Raw genomic sequence first — 20,642 nt, forward strand, 5'->3', positions numbered from 1 at the left:
TCTAAAGTCAAGGAGGCCAAAGGAGTTTTAAATAACCAAGTGACATCTGAATAGTAGAGAGAACAGAATAGTTGTGGCTGAAAGCAAGGACAGCCTCCCTGATACAATATATGTCCAACAAAGGTCAAAATTATGAGTTATTATATGTTTATCATCTGGCTTAGAGGCTTAGATGGAAGTCGAGGTCTTAATTAATTCATCTACAAGATGAGAACAAAGTTTTTGACTCAGGAATCCCTTCTGTATTCTGTTTCACTTCCAATTAGTAGTAGAAGGAAAACCTTTATCTTGACATAGAGCCTTCTTATTTATGACAGCAACACTTCTAGCATGAGATGATGGATGATTGCATATATAGGTGTGCATTTCCCTGTTTGTTAATCAAAGGTCAAAGTGTGGCAGTGAAGCCTAGTGAGAAAATATACTATGAAAGCACAAGTATTGCTCGGCCAGTGTTGTTCAGCGGTTGAGCATTGACCCTTGAACTGGAAGGTTGCCATTTGATTCTGGTCAAGGCACATGCTGGGTTTGTGGGCTTTGATCCCTTATTGTAGGGGGCTTGTAGGAGACAGCCAATCAATGGTTCTTTTTCTTTCATTGATGTTTCTATCTCTCTCGTCCTCTCCCTTCTTCTCTCTAAAATCAGTAAAATAAAAAGAAAGCTCAAGTATTATTGCCAGTTTTTGAAAATACTTTCATTTGGTTTAAACGGGAAAGAAATGAATTAAGGAGAATTTAGTGTTTAGGATGGCATAGGCGCTGGGAGACAGGGTAGTGGGTTGATAGCAAGTGAGTAAAATCATAATGACAGCGATGATAACAATGATTATGACAACAGTAATGTGGTTAACAGAGAATGTGAGGTTTATTTAAATACTTGGAGGTAGCAAGGAAAATAGAAAATATACACTCAGACTCTAATTCTCTGTGTGCATATCACCCTCCCCTGTTTTTTTTCCAGATTCGCAATACCTGACTTGCCGCATGCAGAACTGCACCGAGGCCAACAGAAATAGACCTTTCCCGGGCTACATTGACCCGGACTCCTTGATTGTGCAGGATGATTACGTGTTTGTTCAGGTGGGAAAGATCCACTTCTACTGATTGTCTCAAAGACCTTTTCCTTTTTCTGTCCCTAATGCAGCCCCGCTTGCCTGCTTCCGGAAAAAGAACAAAAAGCATTATCTTTTCAACAAAAGGAACATTACCAAGCATCAGATCTCCTCTACTAACAGAATATTAATGAGTTCCTTTGGGCAGTGTGTGGAGGACCTTATCAGCCCGGGTCAGGGGTCAGGGAGGTGCAGCGCAGAGTGCTGTCCATCCCTCTCATCTGCATTCTGAGGAGCTCCCAGCAGCCAGCAGCCAGCAGCGGGGCTGAGCAGAAATGTCCATCTCTTCCTACCAGGAGAACGACCAGCCCATCAGCCTCCTCCCCAATATCCAGTTTAAAAATAGAGAGGCAGCTAGGAAGAGGAAGCAGTGGGGTGGCTGGAGGTGGAGGGAGCAGAGAAAAGGTGGTAGTAATCAGCCATTATTGTCGTGCCCTGACTGTGATTAGGATGAAGCGAATTTAGATGAGATGCATTCAGACAGGCTTGGCACCTCCTCAGAGAGTGGGAAACAGCTTGAGTAGCTGAGGTTTCATGAGTGTTTAGAAGAGACAGGAAGCAAGTATGCTTTACTTCTTATCAGCTTTTAAGGAACATCTTAGGCTTATTTGGACAATGCTGTTAAAAATTCAGTTCTTTCTTTCCATGTTAAAAATGGTAAAGGTATAATTGCTAACTAGTGTGTGTGTGTGTGTGTGTTTGTGTGTGTGTGTGTGTGTATACTCTCTCTACATATACATATATATTTATACCTACACACACAAATACTTATGATTTCACTAAGCTTGATCCAAACTATTATATTTTAGAAAGAAACCATAATACCATAATTTAGAATATTTAATCCAATGATTCGAGGAAGCAAATAAATGTTCAAAATACCTAACATCAGCCTATGTACTTCAAAAATGTTTCACAAATGATTACACACACACACACACACACACACACACTATTATATTTTAGAAAGAAACCATAATTTAGAATATTTAATCCAATGATTTGAGGAAGCAAATAAATGTTCAGAATACCTAACATCAGCCTATGTACTTTAAAAATGTTTCACAAATGATTACACACACACACATACACACACATTTTCTTTTTCTTCAGGGAAATGAGTAATGAGTACTCTGATAACTTCAGCATCAATTATCAAGTGACATTGAAATGGTTACACACATTGGTTCTCTCTCTAATTTATTTCTCTATCAGGGTTACTTCCTGGAACTTTTTTTTTCTGTTTTCTAATAATCATTTATAATCTACATATATGACTTACATATGAGAATCAGTTCTGCATTTAGAGTTTTTCTTATTTTTCTACCCATGCCACTGTGAACGTGACCCTTCAACTCATCACTGGGAGGAGTAGGTGATCTGGCCACATATTGATGAATATTTTAGTTATGTTTTTATGTGTCTGGTGAACAGTCACCCAAAGCATATGTTGGCATTCTGAGTATGCAAACTCCAGTTGACATTCAAACTCCAGAGGCTTATATGGGTTAAGAGTGGCTATAGGAACTCAAAAATAGAGTAGATTAGTGGTTTCCAGGGTCTAGGAAGTAGGGAAATGGGGAGATGTTGGTCAAGGATACAAACTTCCAACTATAAGATGACTAAGTTCTGGGATCTAATATAGAGCATAGTGACTATACATAATGATACTGTATTACACACTTGAAAGTTGTTAAGAGCTTAAATGGTATCCATCCATACATACAATAATCTTACTTAAGTGAAGGCATGGAGGTATTAACTAACCTTATTAGTGGTAATTATTCTGTGCAATATATATGTACCAAGTCATCACATTTTACACGTCACTTTTATATATGTCAGCGATTTTCAACCTTTTTCATTCTGCGACACAAAAAATATATTTTTTTCGGACCTGATAAAAATTAGGTAAAATGATGACTCATTCACAGCGGATAGCTACTGTTGTGTTGGCTATTGTCATTTTTTAATTTGAAAATCTAAGGGAAAAGAGTGCAATACCTGACTAAATAGTCAGGTATTGCATATTTTTAAAATGTGGTGGGAATACTGGTTGAAAATTGCTGGTATATGTCAATAATATCTCAATAAAGCCGGGGGGAAAGGAGTGACAACGGAGAGAGAGATTGGCAGTGGCACCCTTAATACACTGTACTGAATGGGCCTCATGCCAAGGTAGATACCACACCCTCCTCGCCCTCCCTCACACTCATGGAGTTCATTGGACTCTGTGTGCTGGACAAACTTGGGGAAGGTTGCTCAGAATCAATTCTCAGAGATAGAGCTCTCTGAACCATCCTAACGTGTCAGCCCTGCTGTGTGTTGGACATGCTCACAGCCATCAATGTCACAGCCACATACCAGAATCAGTGCCCAGAGATATGGGACCTGGACTGCTTCCTTCTGATATGACTGGAGACCTGTCTGCATGGCCATAGTCTTGGGGCTAGATAGCTGGGCTGCTCATGGACATTGATCCAATATCCCTCGAGGCTTGTATCTTTAAAAGTTCATAATCACTGACAATGTTTCCTGGCTTCTGAGCCACAGTGCAAATTGAAAAATTGTATTTTTGTCCAGTGGGTTCCATCTGGGCCTCTGACCAACTCACATGCACTGTTTAAGTTGTTTTTGAACTGAAAGCCAATTCCTGACACTTTTCCACGGTAGTCATTCACACTGATGTGTTGGCAGCGACCTCCTTTTGTTTAGTGGCTGTTCTTCCAGGGCCTGTAACTGTTACAGTAGCTCCTCTCACAACTGTGTGTTTCTGGTCCAGCTGACGTCGGGAGGACGGCCGCATTACTACGTGTCTTACCGAAGGAATGCCTTTGCCCAGATGAAGCTGCCCAAGTACGCTCTGCCCAAGGTATGACCTGAATCATTCTTCATTTTAGTTTCCTCTGATTCCCATAGGCCTCCGCCACCCTCTTTCCCAAGCATCTTTCTGTCTCTCATTGTCATGTATTTATTTTCATCTACCATCTGTTTCTCAAGTTCATTAGGTGTCACTTTTTTTTGCCAATCTTATCACTCTCCTTTCTCAGCATATTCTCTCTCTCTCTCTCTCTCTCTCTCTCTCTCTCTCTCTCTCTCACACACACACACACACACACACACACACACACTCACTCAAACTCTCTCTCTCTCCGTCTCCCTTTCTCTTTCTCCATGCCTCTCTCTCTCTCTCTCTCTCTCTCTCTCTCTCTCTCTCTCATCCTATAGGAGCATCTGAATAAATAAATTGATAACTGATTTGCTTTTGCTTTTCAATAATAAAGATTTTCAAGCAGTAGGTATTGGTTTTCTAGCAAGACAGAAAATACACTGGGGATACAGTGTTTCAGTGCAATGGGTATGATATGTTTCCTTCTCAATTTTTTTTTCTTTTTAATTATTGAGAGGCAACACACCTATATGGTATCCAACCTTTGCTTTCTCTTTCAATGGAACTTGAGACAGGTTGTCTTTAGAGTTCTGAGTCACAGCTAATTTTTCAGACTGCCGCAAAGACAGATGCCTTTCTAAACAGTGGCTGATAAGAGTTAGAGACCCTCATCTGTGGAAGTCCCTGGCTCTTTCCACACACTCTGAGGCACTGCGTTAATATGGAGCACCACCTAGTGGAGGTCAAGCTGACTTGGGAGCTCAAAGTTTCAGACCTGTGGTCTTGCTGCCATTGTGTGTACTAAAAGTGGCCATAAATTGTTAATGCATTGGACCTTGATTTTAGAGCAACAGAGGTGTGTGGCTATAAGACAGAGACTGTGTAAATATAGTTACAGCTCAATTTTGAAACCTTTGGGTTGAACAAAGTACATAAAGCACTTTCTTTTGATGGAGTTTTTATGACTCTAGTATTTTTAATCCATAACTTTGTAGTATGCTTGTCTGACCTAACACCAGTGTGCTGCCCAGGAAATCAGGTAACACAAGGGCATTGCAGAGCTCCTCTTGTGGGAGAGCCAATGATAGCTAGTTGCTCTGGCTTCTCCAGGCAGAATTCTCCCTTCTGGCCATCACTCTGTCCTTACCCCTAGCATCGTGAAAGGTGAGCTGTAAACCTCAGCCCATTAGAGATAATAATACACATTAAATTGCGCTATTAACTGCCAAGAACTATATTCATGTTAGTAGTTATTATGTTCAGCTGCTAAGAGATTCATGACAGCGGTAATTGCCCAGAACTAACTATATGTCTCTACCTGTGTACATTTAAATCCTTCCTGCTCTTGATTTGGCTTAAAATTGTTACCAAAGAGACAAGAGCTTACAGCTTTGGGGTGTGCCTAAATGAGAATTGGGTAAAGTCAGTATGTAAAGGGAAACTGGGTGTTCTTAAAATTGCCCTTGCTAATCTCTTAGAAAGGCCTTTGAGGGAGGTGAACATGGTACCTCACTAAGTCCAATAGACCTGGTTTTTCTGTCTCTTGAGCATGGAAATCAATTGCTGTTTCTTTGATTGACCAGCAACTAACACAGTTGGCTTACAAGATTTAACACCTTTAAAGAGGAGAATTATACTCAATGCAATGAGATACTCTTGTTCAAAATGCAGGAGGGAATTGAGATGAAATTAGTAAATAGCAGATTCAAATCACTCATCTCATGCTCACTGTTAGAAATACATTTTTTTAAGTGGAATAAGTCTCAGCCAAACGAAATTCTATTTAAAGCAGCATTGAGGCTAGAGCTTAAGTCTCCAGACTCCCAAACTAGCATTCTTTGTATTATATCTTTCTTTTCTTGGGATAAATCAATGTATTCTATTATTGGAAGATAGTAGTATCTCCCTTGCCCCCCAATTTTGATCAGGTGAGGATATCATGAAAAATATTCCCATTGACCTGAGGAACCCCAGAAATGGTAGTTTAAAGTCAAAGAAACATCCTTGCACCTATTGGAGAATGTGAGGAAACACACTCCTTGCTTTTCTCGTTCAGAGCCATCACGCAGATCACTGGTGGCAGTTGCCCCCGGTGGCATGGAGCCAATCTAGAAGGACAAGTTTGACTTTACACCTGAATCGGCTGTCTGTCTCCTCCCCCTGTTCTCCCACATGAGCCTGTCCCATTCCTCAGCCTGGCCTGAGCTCTGAGGGTAGAGGGTAGTGATTCATTTGAGGGTAGTGATTCATTTAGCTCGTCCCCATATAGCAAATGAATGTATTCTTTGGTCCAAGTGGGTGTGTACTATTTAAGGCAATGAGATGCCTCATTACAGTCCCATTACCCCTTCAAAGAGCCCGCTTGGTGGAGTGATCCGCAGTGAAGGTGCGAATATTTCACGGCCCTCTATCAAAGCCGGCGCTGCTGTGGCTGGAAATGAACAAAGCTTCGTGTCCCCCAAAGCAATTAAGACAAACCAGCACTTTTGTGCTCAAATGATCATCCACTGCCATTGCGTCAGCTCTTGAAACACCATGGTTACGCAGGGCTGTGTCAAAAACACACACATGCAGGTTTAATATAATGGTAAAGATGACCAGAGAGGGGGAGGGGGAGAGTCTAATATTGCTGTCACCATGAAGAGCGTGAGTCTCACCAGACAGGGAGAGACAGCGACAGTTTCCTTCCCTTAACTTACTTGGAGCTCATTCTGAGCTACTCAAGTGAGATAAATGAGGCAATACATATGAAAGTTCTCTGAGCATTTCGGAGGACAGATACTCTATAAAAGCAAGGTAATATTATTATTAGTATGGATCTAGTTGTCTGTGTGGTCGAAGATCGATGCGAACTGGGGTCTGGGTTGTGCAAAGGCTGTTTGATTCACAGCAGAAGAACAGAATTCCAGACCTACATCTGCCACTACCCTGCTTTGAAACCTGGCTGGTTTACCAATTTCTCTTTCCCTGTTTTTGTTTGTGTTCTTTCTTACATTTTTTAAAATAAGGAGTTTGGGCTCACGACCATATGTTCTCACATGTGATACTCAGAATAAAATGCCCTTAGAGATGATTCATGAAAATTTGATTCTGTGACAAAATACATTTAAAAAAAAGAAATAAAATTTATTCTTTGTTCCTTGACTAGAGAGTAACAGTAGCTAGCTAGTATGTTGAAGGCTCTGGGTCTAGGACATCTTGTTACCAAGAAACTTATATATTAGTAATTCAGCATAAATCAAACCATTTTACCAAAGGACCCATTTTTTAATCTATTAAAAATCTAACAATGCTACTTTCCTACGGAACAGACTTTGGGAAAGACTGTAGTAGAAGATCTCAAGGATCACTTCTAGGTCTGTAATTCTGTGTCTCAGGAAAAGCATTCAACATAACATGCTACCTGGGAGAAAGAGCGAAAGAGCATGTTTTCCTGATAGAGGAGGTGGATGTAGGTAAGAAGAAATAATGAAGATGTCATTTAAATATGTCAAATCTTCCAATTAAAATATTTAAGACCAACATCATTAAAAAAAAATTCAAAGGTTCTGGCCAGTGCAGTTCAGTTGGTTGAGTACCACCCCATGCACTGAAAGGTCACCTGTTCAAATCCCGGTCAGTACATATACCTAGGTTGTGGATTCGTTCCCTAGTCAGGGTGTGTACACGAGGCAGTCAGTCAATGTTTCTCTCTCACATTGATGTTTCTCTCTATCTCTCTTCCTTTCCCTTCCTCTCTCTGAAGTCAATAAAAACATATATTTCTTAAATTGTTCAGTGTATGTAATTAGATTATATGGAGAGAAAGACACCTCATCTTGGTCCTTATCCAGAGGTGGCCACTTTAATCTGCTATTATTATCTGCTGTGATTATATGACTAGTACTCTGAGTGACAGAAACACTTTATGTGTCTATGTTTTCAGTTCAACATCCAAAGACTAAAGGTTCAAGTGTGTGGCATAGTATAGAGGATGTACTGTAGCCCCTGGGATTATTTAATGAGATTTCTCTTGTGACCCAGACTTCAGAGTTTCACTTTGACTCCAAAGGCACAGGAATGAGTTTTGTAGGGGCCAGGCTATTGCCGATGTACCTTAACTTGAATGGAGAGATGACAGTGTATCCCGCTGACATGGAAGGGAACTTGGATTGGGAGTAGTTATTTGAGGATTCTAAATACCAGGGTATGGCTTCTGGTCTTTATCCTATAGGAAATGGGGAGCCATAGAAGGTTTTGCTCTCCATGATTGACTGGCCCTGGCATAATTTCCACAGCTAATTCCCTCCATTGGAAAGGAACAAAACCCTTGGGTGAACCAATTTTTGTAGAGTATGTTAGTGAGCACCCTAGCGCTGGCTGTGAACAGGAAGGCCACATGGACCTTGCTTAATCAACAAAAGGGATGTAAAGGTGTGCTTATCTGAAAATCACTGGCAAGTGGAGCAGATGTTCAGTGCTTTGAACTCCCTAGCTGATGTAATTCCCTCCACCACACCCCACCCAGGTCCATGGAAGGCCCACGAGAACTCCTGAGGCACAGAGTTCAGTTCATAGTTAAGTTACAGAGCCCAGATTTGGACTCAAACAGTTTATTTCAGAATCCATTTTTTTAAAATAATTTTGCTCTATTGTCCTCTCGAACCCAAAACTTTACAGGTGGGGCAGGCTTTTAAGTTGTCCACATTCAAAGACAAAGAACATCACAGAATTTGGCCTCTCTTCTCTACCTTTCTAGACTATTTTCTTCAGGATCGACTTCATCTTCTACCTCAAAAAATATGTCTTCATCAGATCCAGACTTTAGAAAATTCTTACTATTTACAAACCAATAGTAAGAGATGCTTTCCCCCCATTCTAATAGTCCCAGCTTCATTCCAGATTCATGTGTTATTGATTTTGCATAGGTCATATATTCAACACTGATCAAGTTGCTATCATCAGGGAAATTAGATATTCTGAATGCTGGGCCTACAAACCCACTTCTGGTGCTGAGGGTGAAAGAAAACAACGGAGACTGGGTTAAGAAGGAATTTATCTGTGAGGGATGAGGATGTTTTTCAAAGTAGATTGAGATACAATTATCAAAAGAAATATAAAGAGACATTGGATAGATACATGCAATGGCCCACTTTTATTCCAAAATTTAGTTTGTGTTGTTGATTACATTGATTCAATGGGAAGGATTTATTTTGGCCTTCCAACTCTGGGTTAATTCTACAAAAGCTTAACCAAACTCCAGGCCTGAGGAATGCAAAGCCCTATAGATAAAGACTTCTTCCTTCTGGACTCATTTGATTTCACTTTGATCAAGGCTGAAAAAGAGGGAGTCACTTGTTCCTCTATGTCTAAAGCACAGTCAGAGCTGAATTGCTGATTGGTTGAATGATTGGTTGATTGATTGAGAGAACAGAGGTATATATTACAAGGAGAAAATCAGCTTAGAAGGTAGGTAGAATTTTGCTGTACTGGAATTTTGACCAAGGAAGATTGACAGATCTCCTAAAGCTTTTCAAGGGTAGAGTTAGGTTCATCTGGGAAAACTTGAGTACTAAGCTACACAAAAGCCAAGAATCTTTCCTTGTTGTTCTTTGTGCTTATGTATAATTTTGTTGTTTTGCTTTGATTTTTGGTTTTTGAAAGTTATATCAATGTCTACCACCTTGGGCAAACAGCACATGGACAGACATCTCCTAAGGGAGACAGCAAGCCTTGGTCTGTGTCTGCTTTTCTCTGAACATCCACTTCTCTGGAGTTCAGAATAGGGGAAGGAGGAATTGAAATTCCCACCCCAGGGACATCTGCTCACTGCCCCCACATTACTTTTGCCTTCTTTTTATCTTCCAGGACAACCAGGGTATGAAAACATCATCAATTATGCAGTCTCTCTCTCTCTTTTTTTCTTCTTTTACTTAAGGTTTCCTGCTGAACTCAGAGTAAAGGTTTAGATAAGCAGCTAAGTCCTTGAACATGCATTAACATGAATATTAGTGCTTTGCTTTCTCAGGTGAACATTATTCCTCAAGGTCTTCCGGGGGTTGCTGAACCTTTGGGCAGTGCTTCTCAAATTTTATTGTGCATATTAATCACCCATGGATCTTATTAAAATGCAGATTTTTGATTCAATAGATCAAACTCGAAGTTCTGTGTGTCTAACACACTTGCAGGTGATGCCCGTACTGGTCCATGGACCACACTGGAATATGCAGAGCTTGTCAGGTTTCTCTCTGTTCCTTCAGATTTTTATGAAGGAATAAACCCCATATAATCCTTCTGAGCATGAACCATGCTGTGGTTGGCAAATATATCAGAATGACTGATTCTCCAAAGTCATACATATTTGAGAAAGTATTCTTCCATTATCTAATGAGACAATTAAATCATAATTGAGCTACCAAGCATCTCTCTGTCCTATTTTCTCATAACACTGCTGCCTAACCCCATACAAGAGAAAGGAAATACATGAATAACACTTACCTAATTAATTATGACATCACAAATACGTGAAAGGGAAATTTCTACCTCCACTTATAGTTGCCGAAGTGCCTATTTCGGTATTCCTCATTAGATGCTATGCTGTTTGGATGCATGTCAGATTTATTTATAAAATTCTTCTTCACTTTCCTGTGTTTTATTTAGGACATGCACGTCATCAGCACAGATGAGAATCAAGTGTTTGCAGCGGTCCAAGAATGGAACCAAAATGACACCTACAACCTCTACATCTCAGACACCAGGGGTGTCTATTTCACCTTGGCCTTGGAGAATGTCCAGAGCAGCAGAGGCCCTGAGGGCAATGTCATGATCGACCTCTATGAGGTATGTCACAAGGCACGTGTGGTCCTGAGCCACTCCAGTGCCTGCACTGGCTGACGAAGGCCCAACTGGCTGTTTCCTTCATCATTTTGATATGAGCAAATTATGTGGCCTCATTCAATTTGGGAGAGGGAGCGAGTTGCAGAACATTTGTAATGCAACCCACAGAACAGCTCTGGGAAGGATCTTTTGTTCACCAAGTTCACAGGCGAGGAAGCCCCAGAGGACTTGGAGAGCATCAGGGGAAGCGGTAAAGCAATTAAAGGGTTTGAACAAGAGCCTGGATGCTGTTGTATGTCAGTGGTTGTATGTCACCTCAAGAACCAGGAGGTCACATACAACCGATTCCTGGTCAGGGCACATGCCTGGGTTGTGGGCTCAATCCCCAGTAGGGGGCATGCAGGAGGCAGTCTATCAATGATTCTCTGTCATTATTGATGCTTCTCTCTCTCTCTCTCCCTTTCCCTTCCTCTCTGAAATCAATAAAAATATATATATTTTAAAAGAAGGATTTCAACAAGATTCACAGAGTATGCAATTTGAAAATAGTCTTGAGAGGCCAGCAGGGTATCAGGATATAGAGCAGTGGTTCTCAACCTTCCTAATGCCGCGACCCTTTAATGCAGTTCCTCATGTTGTGGTGACCCCCAATTTCATTGTTACAAATTGAACATAATTAAAGCATAGTGATTAATCACAAAAACAATATGTAATTATATATGTGTTTTCCGATGGTCTTAGGCGACCCCTGTGAAAGGGTCGTTCGACCCTCAAAGGCAGAGGTCCTCAAACTTTTTAAACCGGGGGCCAGTTCACTGTCCTTCAGACATTCCACACATGTGCACTGTGGGCCCGGGACGAGTCAGCTGCTAAGCAGGACAGGCAGTGGCGGCAAAAACACCCGGAGGGCCAGATAAACGTTTTCGGAGGGCCCCATGTGGCCCGCGGGCCGTAGTTTGAGGACCCCTGCTCAAAGGGGTCGCGACCCACAGGTTGAGAACCGCTGATATAGAGCAAAGGGGACAGTGGTCCCTTATCTCTGTCTGAGGAAAATAAGGGAGGAGACACCTTTGCATTGCATCAGAAGACACTCCCTTGGACTTGAACACCTTTCCAACTAGATAACCTCCACTGGCTGACTGCCTGCCTCTCAGAGGAACAGTGAGTGAGATAAGAGTAATAGATCTTTCTTTCCTAAATGACGGATGGAGGGGGACAGAGCAGAGTTCCCCAGGCTTCCTTAAGGGAACTTTGGCCCTTTGTTTCTTAAAACGACCAAGATTGAAAACCAGGGAAAATGGCGACCAGCAGGAAGGTAGGGAGGGAGATTGAAAATAAAATGCTATATGTTGGATCCGTTAGCTTTTATGGCAAACACCAATGCTCTAATTGCCATTTAAGGCACAGTTAGGTAGAAAGAAAGCTGCTATTTTGGGATGGATTTTAGCCATTTGTCAGTCTTATCTTGTGCTATGAATGATTTATAATGGCTTATAATGACCCATTTAAAAACACATTCAGAATGTGGGACGTTTAATCATATGCCTATATTCTATGTGAAAAATATTCTAAAACCGATTCAAATATGTGCAGTCACAATGATGCTATTGTTTGGCTGAGTGTAAGCTCTGAAGGTCAAGGGGTTTTATAAGGAGAAATTCGTATCAAGTATGTCAAAGATATAAACCAATGTCTCTGAAGAAATTCAAATTTATCATTTTAATTTTCTAAATGCTATCTATACTCTTTCTCCTCTAGGAGTTCTTAGGGATTTTCTCCTAGTAGTTAAACTTCTCTGTATGTATAAAGGCATGATAACACACTATATGCCCAATTCAGAGCCTGGGGATTTGTCATGGAAATTGTGGTAGACGAGCATTGAGTGTAGTGTGTGTATATCTTTAGAAAAACACTCTGCAAACTTTTTTTATAATATATTCACAAGTTTCTTCCACTTCCTTTTCTGCTCATGTCCCAGATAAATATAGTATCATAAATCTCAGCCTCAAACTAAACATGTATTTGGGAAAACATTTACATTTTCTGGTGATTTAGTTTCAAATTACTGTTGGATAAAATTGTGACTTAGAGTATGAATGTTGGAGTCAGGTTTTCTGGGTTTAAATCCTAGCTATACCACAGATATGTATTCTTGACACATATCCAGTAATTTCTGATACTCACTTTCCTTACTGAAAATATGGAGATAAACAGGGTGCCTACTTGACAGGGTTTCTCTGAGGATTAAACAAGTTAATCTTCTTGAAGTACTGTGAACAGTGCCTAAAATATTCAACAAATTATAGATTGAATAATTAATATTATGTTCCAATAAGTTTAAGCCCCAGTATGATGTCCTATTTTTTTAAAAATCTGCCCACATTGTTTAAATGTCTAACACATTTCCACTATTTCAGATCTCTACTTCTCCCATATTGCAATTAGCATGGCCATATGACATTCTTTAACACCAACGAGTTGTCTCCTTATAAACAAGTGTAAATTGCTACATTTCTTTCTTCATTTGTAAATGTCTTATAAACATTTAAACTTTAAGGGTGTTGCGTTGAAATGCCATGTGTTGTCTTGCTTTGATCCAGCACTTTCAATGGAAAGATCTTGCTCCATGTGTTGTATCTGCTGGTCTGAAGTCAAAGCAGCTTGATTCCCTGATCTTGTCTCTGTCTCACCCTCCCGCCCCCAAAAAAACCCAACAAACCACAAAAACGTTTTCTGAAACATCAGTATTTGGGATTGTATTTGATTATGACCAAGGGATGAGTTCTTCCCTTTCTGATTATCTCCTCCCCTCTTCTCAACTCAACGTGGAAGAATTTCTCTGCATAAATTTCGTTTTCTGCAAAAATAGACACCATTTTAATTGGCCCCTTGATGATAGAAGAGATGACAGGTTTGGGCAGGAATGACTTTGCAATGTCCTGTTATTTTAAACTGTTTGCTCAAGTGGTTTTCTGAATGTAAACATCACTAACACGGGTACAGAATGAGAAGAAGAAACTGGTTGACCTCTGGCCATGGCAACCATTCTTTGGTAATTCCTTGTATTTCCCCTTGTGTCTCTCTCGGCTGACTATCTGCAGAGGATCTGCGGGCTCTTATTAGTGTCACTGTGAGCAGTGGTGTGACTGCATTATGTAAAGGTGCTCTGTTTCCTGGGGCTGGGAAGAAGAGTCTTTCTTTTATTACCTTACAGTTCACTGCAACTTGAATTGAAATGGATATGATCAGAATGGCAGTGCCAGATCTTCTGATTACCTAGATAGAAGGGATATTGGCTGACACAGAACCTGGCACCAATGTTCCTTCAATGTGATTGTTCTGGCTAGCAGGAAGCTGAGAACCAACCAGCATGAATTCTCCAGGAGAATTACAGTGAATGATGAGCACTTAGAGATAAATGAAAAGTAAGAAAATCCGTAGCTGATTTAAAAAGAAGCAGAGATGAGCAGCATAGGAGGAGATGGGTGATAGAGAATACTAGTACATGTCTGCTCACCATTGGGGGTAACTGTGGTGACTTTTGGTATGTGTTCTTTGCATGCCTGCCAATTACCTGTGAGTCCTGTATTTGTATGCTCTTTAAGCTAGTTTAGCAGAGGGAAACTATAATGTGTAGGTGTATGACGAGTTTGTGTATCAAGGATACGTATTGTTGATGAGTCTTTGTGGGAAATGCAGAAGGAATTAATCATTCTATTCCCACACACATTGGACCCTTGTGACAAATGTAGTTCTCTCTACACTAGAACATGTGTATGTGACGAGATAGAAGAAGGGGAAACGTTGGGAACAAAGTGTTGCAGGGGTAGATTATATGGTTTAGTTATGGAAACACCAGACATTTCCCTCAGTATGAGTTATTCAATTGAACATGGACCCCATTCAAGAGAATCAATAAACATGAGCCATTGGCTACAAAGCAAGAGTACTAGAAACTGATTTTTGTTAATGAAAGAGCATAATAATAATAATAATAACTAATATTTTGGATGCCATTATGTGTCATGAGCACTATGTAAAAAACATTAGTGAATATTTCATTCAATTCATATATGAGGGATTATAATTCCTCCCATTTCACACATAAGTAAATGCAGGCAGAGAGAGTACAATCATTTCGGCAAGATTACAAAGATAGTAAGTGGTGGATTTAGGATCTGAAGCCTAGAGTATGCAAACTCGTACCTATAAACTATTTTGTGTCTCTGGAAAAATCAGTATTTGGGATTTTATTTGATTGTGACCAAGTAAAAGCTGTAAGATAGAAGGACATTGAAGGGCAGGATGACTAGTATTGGACTTAGCAGTAGAAGAAATTAGACTGGAAAAAGGAAATGGTTTGGGGAAAAGCCAACATACACAGAATGAGCAGATGATTGCTCCAGACCTGCTCACTACCTTCTGAACCAAGTCCAGAGCCTGCAACTGTAGCTAAATTCACAGTGTTATAATGTGGCCCCCAGTGTTGTCCAGTGATGTGTTTGTGTAAAAGAAGCCTAGAAACAAGTGTCTTAAAATCCTGTCATTCATGAAGAGCACAGCATTCCCGTGGCACCATGTGCGCGGCTAACAGAAGACAGCGTGCCTGATGGTGACCAGAGCAAGAGAGCTGTGACGAGCGTGTCTGCAGCGTGTGGTTCCTAGCGTGTTCATCTGGTGTGGATGATGAGAGGGAGTCTGACAGCTTTAGACAAGAGCCTTCCTCCTCGGGGAAGGGAATATTAATTAATGATGATGAAGAGCACTTTGGCTTAATGGACAATGACAGTCCACCCAGCCAAGCGGAAAGGTTTGTGTTGGCAGTCAAGCCACCTGGCCAGCAAATTCAGAATGCCCAGAATGAGTGAGCACATGAGTGAGCCACACTGGGTACCATGACAGACACGGTGTGTGTTTTGTTAAGCACATGGGGTCTTCTCCACGTTATGAGTGTCCTTTCAAAGAGAAAGCTCCATAGTTATGGGCATGGAGCTAATACCCTGATTTCTTAGGGAAAGACTGCCTCATACAATCCAGCACAGGAGGTGGGAAAGAAAAAGGCTTTCCCATCCAGGACATATTTATTACAGGACATGGAACGTGCCACCTAATTATTGAAGGTGATTGTCTCCCTGGGAGAGGAGTGCTGTCTGATCAAGGCACCGGGGGAGGAAAGAACATTTAGATTTTTTTTGGCAATGGGTTCTCGGGTGGCAGAGGCACTCCTGTTCCCGCTGACTATGTCTCTCCTGGATCTTCTCTTCAGAACGGAAACATATCCTATCCTCAAAGACCAAAGAAATCAAGGTCATGAATATGTTCTTTTTCTTGTCACAAGTTTTGATTCATCTTTTTCATTTTCTTCACATGTTGACCCTTTGGATTTGTAATTTCAGTCAGAGTCAGAGAGGGTGGGAGGAAGTATCTGAGCATCAGAGGCGGAAAAGAGCGAAAGCTTTGGTGCAAGAATCTTCCCAACTTAGCCTCCACATGCAACATATGAAAGATTGGGACCGGAAAGGACCCTATGGTGGTAACTATGAAAAGTAAAAGGAGATAACTGGGTTCTTCCATTAAAACACCAAAGAAATCCAAGCCCTGCATATTCTAACTCTCAAAAAAGGTCTCTTGAATGAATATATAATTGTTTAGACACCCTGGGTACTATGACCCCAGTACTTATAAGAACGCATGATAAATAGAAGCTCAAAAATATTTACTGAGCAACTACTGAGTAAATGTACTACTGAATGAATAAAACGCAGCTTCCTGTAAGTGTGATATCCATAGGTGGTATTTCCCTCTGAATGCTCTGGGTTGAGAGAGAAGTTGGAGGAAATAGTACAGAAGCGTATGGGTTCTAGAGTTAGACAGACTGACTTGGAGTCCAGTTCTAAGGTTCCCTAGGGGATGACTTCAGACAAGTGATTGGCCACATCTGAACATTGGTTTTCTCCTCTGTAAAATGAGGATAACATTGACTCCGCCACTTAGAATGCATGGGCAGATGGATGCTCATGCTTGCAAAACCTTGCATGTAATGCCTAACATTTCATAAGTGCTTATTAAACCTGGGGTGCTGGTATTGTGATTATAGCTTCCAATGCAGAATTTTTATTACCTGTTACATTAAAAACAAAACCAGGACTTGCAGACAAGTCCAAAGAAGCAAACAATAAAAACATACCTCGAATGGGACTTCCATGGAGCAATGCCCTGGCCGCAGGGGGGAGATAAGCAGACCCTCTCCAGCTCTATCCCCTCTTGTCACACACTCCCTGCGCTTTGCCAGGTTTTTATTCCTCAAGATAAACCTGAAGGCCAAGCTGCCAGAGATGAGTTACAAAGCACAGCTCTCAGCTCAATGGCCTTTGGTAATGCCAAGCAGTTGGGGGCCAATAAAGTCACCACTTCTGCTAAGCAAATGAACCAGCTGCTAAATGTACGGAGCCCTGCTCTGACCAAAAGAGGAGGAGCAGTGCAGGAAGGGGAATGGGCAATGAAACTCCTGGGAGAGCCAATATTTCTATCCCCTCTGTACCTATGGTCACCTCCTAGCGTGTCTGATGGGTAAGACAGTGCCATTTCTCATGTATGGGTTTCCCTGAGGAGGGAAGACCAGTGCGACTTTGTGAAAATTCTGATATGTGAAATTTAATTTTTAAAGAACTGGCAGTTTAGCTGTATTGAAATATGTAGCAGCCTCCAGAACATATGCAAAACCAATGTGGGTTTCCCTGGTGAGTCACCCTCCAGGAGCTGGTATAGTGAGTGAATAACTAAATGCAATTTGTAATTCACATGCCATTGTTGGGAGGTCAGTGCTCCTGGAGTGCAGGCCTCTCACACTGTGGAGGATCAAGAAACTGCTCCAGCTGCTGCTGATTGCCCCCAGTGAGGCTTGCTGCCCTAAGTAGTTCAAAGCATTCCTACCAGGCACTCATTTCTACGATTTACTTGCTTAACACACTTGTCTTCCAAAAGTGTATGAAGTTGGCCCAACTCTACATTACCCCAGATGCCAGATCAGCAGGTACAAACTAATGAGGTTTGAATGCGTCAAAAGCAAAGGCAAGCCCTGGATCCTCTATTGATTGAAACCCAGCCTCTTTGAACAGACAAATTCAGAGCTGTAGTTGTTGGAAGATCAGTGGAAGTCAGAAAATCCGGGTGTGAGTGAACCCCAGCTCTGTTATCTTAAACAATTGATTTTTGTTTACACCTCAGTTTCCCCATCCATAGAATGGGTATAATAGCTGTGGTGGCAGGTTTGCAGTGAACATCGAAGGTTTTTTATATATAAAGTACTGAGCATACTTCTTGGTGCATGGCAAGGATCAATGCTGTTGTACTTGTCTGCCTAAAACCTTTATAAGATAATATAAAGGGGCTGAGTTAAATGAAATGGGCTCAGATATGCCCGTGAGCTTATTCACTTCATCCCTGTCTGTGCAACAGAAAGCCAGTTAATCTCAGTTTGTTTCCTCATCCTCAAAATGTGAGTAATGATAACTGTATCATGTGCTTACTGTGAGAGTTAAGTGAGGTCACCTATGCATAGTGTTGGAATGCACCATTTAACATATCTCAGACCCTTTCCTCACTGCCCTCCAGTTTTCCTGGGTTGTCATAATTCCAAGCAGAGCAAAATATGCATGAATGTGTTTAATAAACACAAAAACACCCAAAGATAGAATGCATCCTTCATAATTTGTTAGAGCACAGTTTGGGCAACTTACCAATTGTTACCTCTTTCATAACTTATAGAACAGAGAAGGCATATTTTCAGAGCCAGCTAATTCATAAGGACTGTTTATAGTGGGAACAATAGTATTATGGGCATGGAGGAGGGATTAGTCAACAATTTAGGGGGGTTATTACTTCTTTAAATTTAAGAGCAGTTATCTTTTGCTCAATGTATTTTGGTGGCTTAGTAGAGCAATCTCTTACAGGGGAAAAAATAGTAATTGGATCATTAGCTTTCACTGACCTCTTTTAATCGCCCACAGCTCTAGAGAGCACCATGATTTAGATAGTTCTTAAGAGCACGGGCTGTGAAGACATAGCGTTGTGGGTTGAAATCCCAGCCACTTACTAGCCTGTGTACCCACTGTTTCCTTTGGCTGTGTGACCTTGGGCAAGTCACTTAACCTGGATAAGCCTCAGTTTCCCCATGTGTAACATAGAATAGGTGATAATTACCCAAGAGAACTGTTACAAGATTTAAATGAAATAACATATTTAAGACTGTGGGTGCTGAGGGTAACATAAAATAAAATAGCCTCTATTTATTTATCATTTATTGAATAGCAAAACTGAAAGCACCAGAGTTTATCTCTAGGCAACGGCAAGCTACTACCAACCTACCTTAGGGGCCATAAAAATTCTCTATCACAGTTGCATTAGGCCCCCCATACCATAGGGCAGTGATGGCGAACCTTTTGAGATCGGCGTGTCAGCATTTTGAAAAACCCTAACTTAACTCTGGTGCCGTGTCACATATAGAAATTTTTTTGATATTTGCAACCATAGTAAAACAAAGACTTATATTTTTGATATTTATTTTATATATTTAAATGCCATTTAACAAAGAAAAATCAACCAAAAAAATGAGTTCGCGTGTCACCTCTGACACGCGTGTCATAGGTTCCTTGTCATTCAATAAAAATGACAGGTCTGTTGCTTTCTGCCTCACTGTCCAGGGAGTCATTATACTTAATCATCACCCCCTCCTTCTACCATCCTCACCCCCTCTTCCCTCCAAGACAAGTGCTCACTGCTGAATTAAACAGTCTGCCTCTGTTCTTTTAAGTAAACAAAGACATCCCTTCTCAAGTCGATGTATTTTTCAGCCATGTCCATTTTTCCCAGGTAGCAGGGATAAAGGGGATGTTCTTGGCTAACAAGAAGATTGACAACCAAGTGAAGACGTTTATCACCTATAACAAAGGCAGAGACTGGCATTTGCTGCAGGCGCCGGACACGGATTTAAGGGGGGACCCTGTGCACTGCTTACTGGTGAGTCTTCATATTGGGGCAGAATGTCCCAGTCAGTGGGGGCTGGGAATAGGTGTTAACAAATAGAGCGAGGTGATTCCAGGGTTCCTTGCTTTGTTGCAGAACCAAAGGGGACAGGGACAGGCATGAAGGCAGCATGTAGAAGAGTCACTGGACTGCCTTTTGAGATGGAACAAAGAGATCAGAGAAAAGCAGAAAGTTTCTTACTCACTTCCAAGGATGTTCAGTTGTGCCCCGAATTCTGATGAGGAGCTCACATTGTAGTTTAAGGGAGAATCTGATAGCTTCCACTGTGGTGGGGAGATACACCTTTAATTTCCTACGAATAACTTGTTACAGATCAAATGACATACATTCTGCTGTAGAATAGATGAACTGAATGCAAAATTTTTTAGTTGTATTTTCTAGAGGAGATGCTTATTCATATTTTCAGAGGAGTTTATGCCTCAAACACGGGTAAGAACTACTGATGTGAATTTTAATTGGAACTCTTTATGATATGTTCCATTCATTTATGCTGCATTATATAAAGTTGGTAGTGGCAAACAATGGTCTGTGAGGCAAATATGGCCCACCACTTGTTTTTTAAAATAAATTTTTATTCTTATTCATGTATATATTGCCTGTGTGCTACAGTGGCTGAATTGAGTAGTCATATCAGGACTTTATGGTCCACCAACCCTAATATATTTATTATTTTAAAAATATTTAAAGAATGTTTGCTGACCCCCACTTTGAAGTATGGCTCTCTCTTAATTATCTAACATTTGGGGAATAAATAGATCATTATGAACTTATTTATAATT

General features: G+C 40.9%; 1 protein-coding gene across 1 annotated transcript in view; it reads left to right on the top strand.

The window, feature by feature from the left end:
• The window catches only part of SORCS1 (sortilin-related VPS10 domain containing receptor 1), a 236,399-nt gene that overhangs the window by 112,541 nt on the left and 103,216 nt on the right, over window positions 1-20,642 (top strand). Inside the window, exons 6-9 of the mRNA XM_005878302.2 lie at window positions 962-1,080; window positions 3,895-3,984; window positions 10,642-10,821; window positions 19,690-19,836. Coding sequence (XP_005878364.1) covers window positions 962-1,080; window positions 3,895-3,984; window positions 10,642-10,821; window positions 19,690-19,836 — 536 coding nt within the window. The remainder of the gene's footprint in view (window positions 1-961; window positions 1,081-3,894; window positions 3,985-10,641; window positions 10,822-19,689; window positions 19,837-20,642) is intronic.

This window comes from Myotis brandtii, unplaced genomic scaffold, assembly GCF_000412655.1.
Source record: "Myotis brandtii unplaced genomic scaffold, ASM41265v1 scaffold550, whole genome shotgun sequence".
Classification (NCBI taxonomy): Eukaryota; Metazoa; Chordata; class Mammalia; order Chiroptera; family Vespertilionidae; genus Myotis; species Myotis brandtii.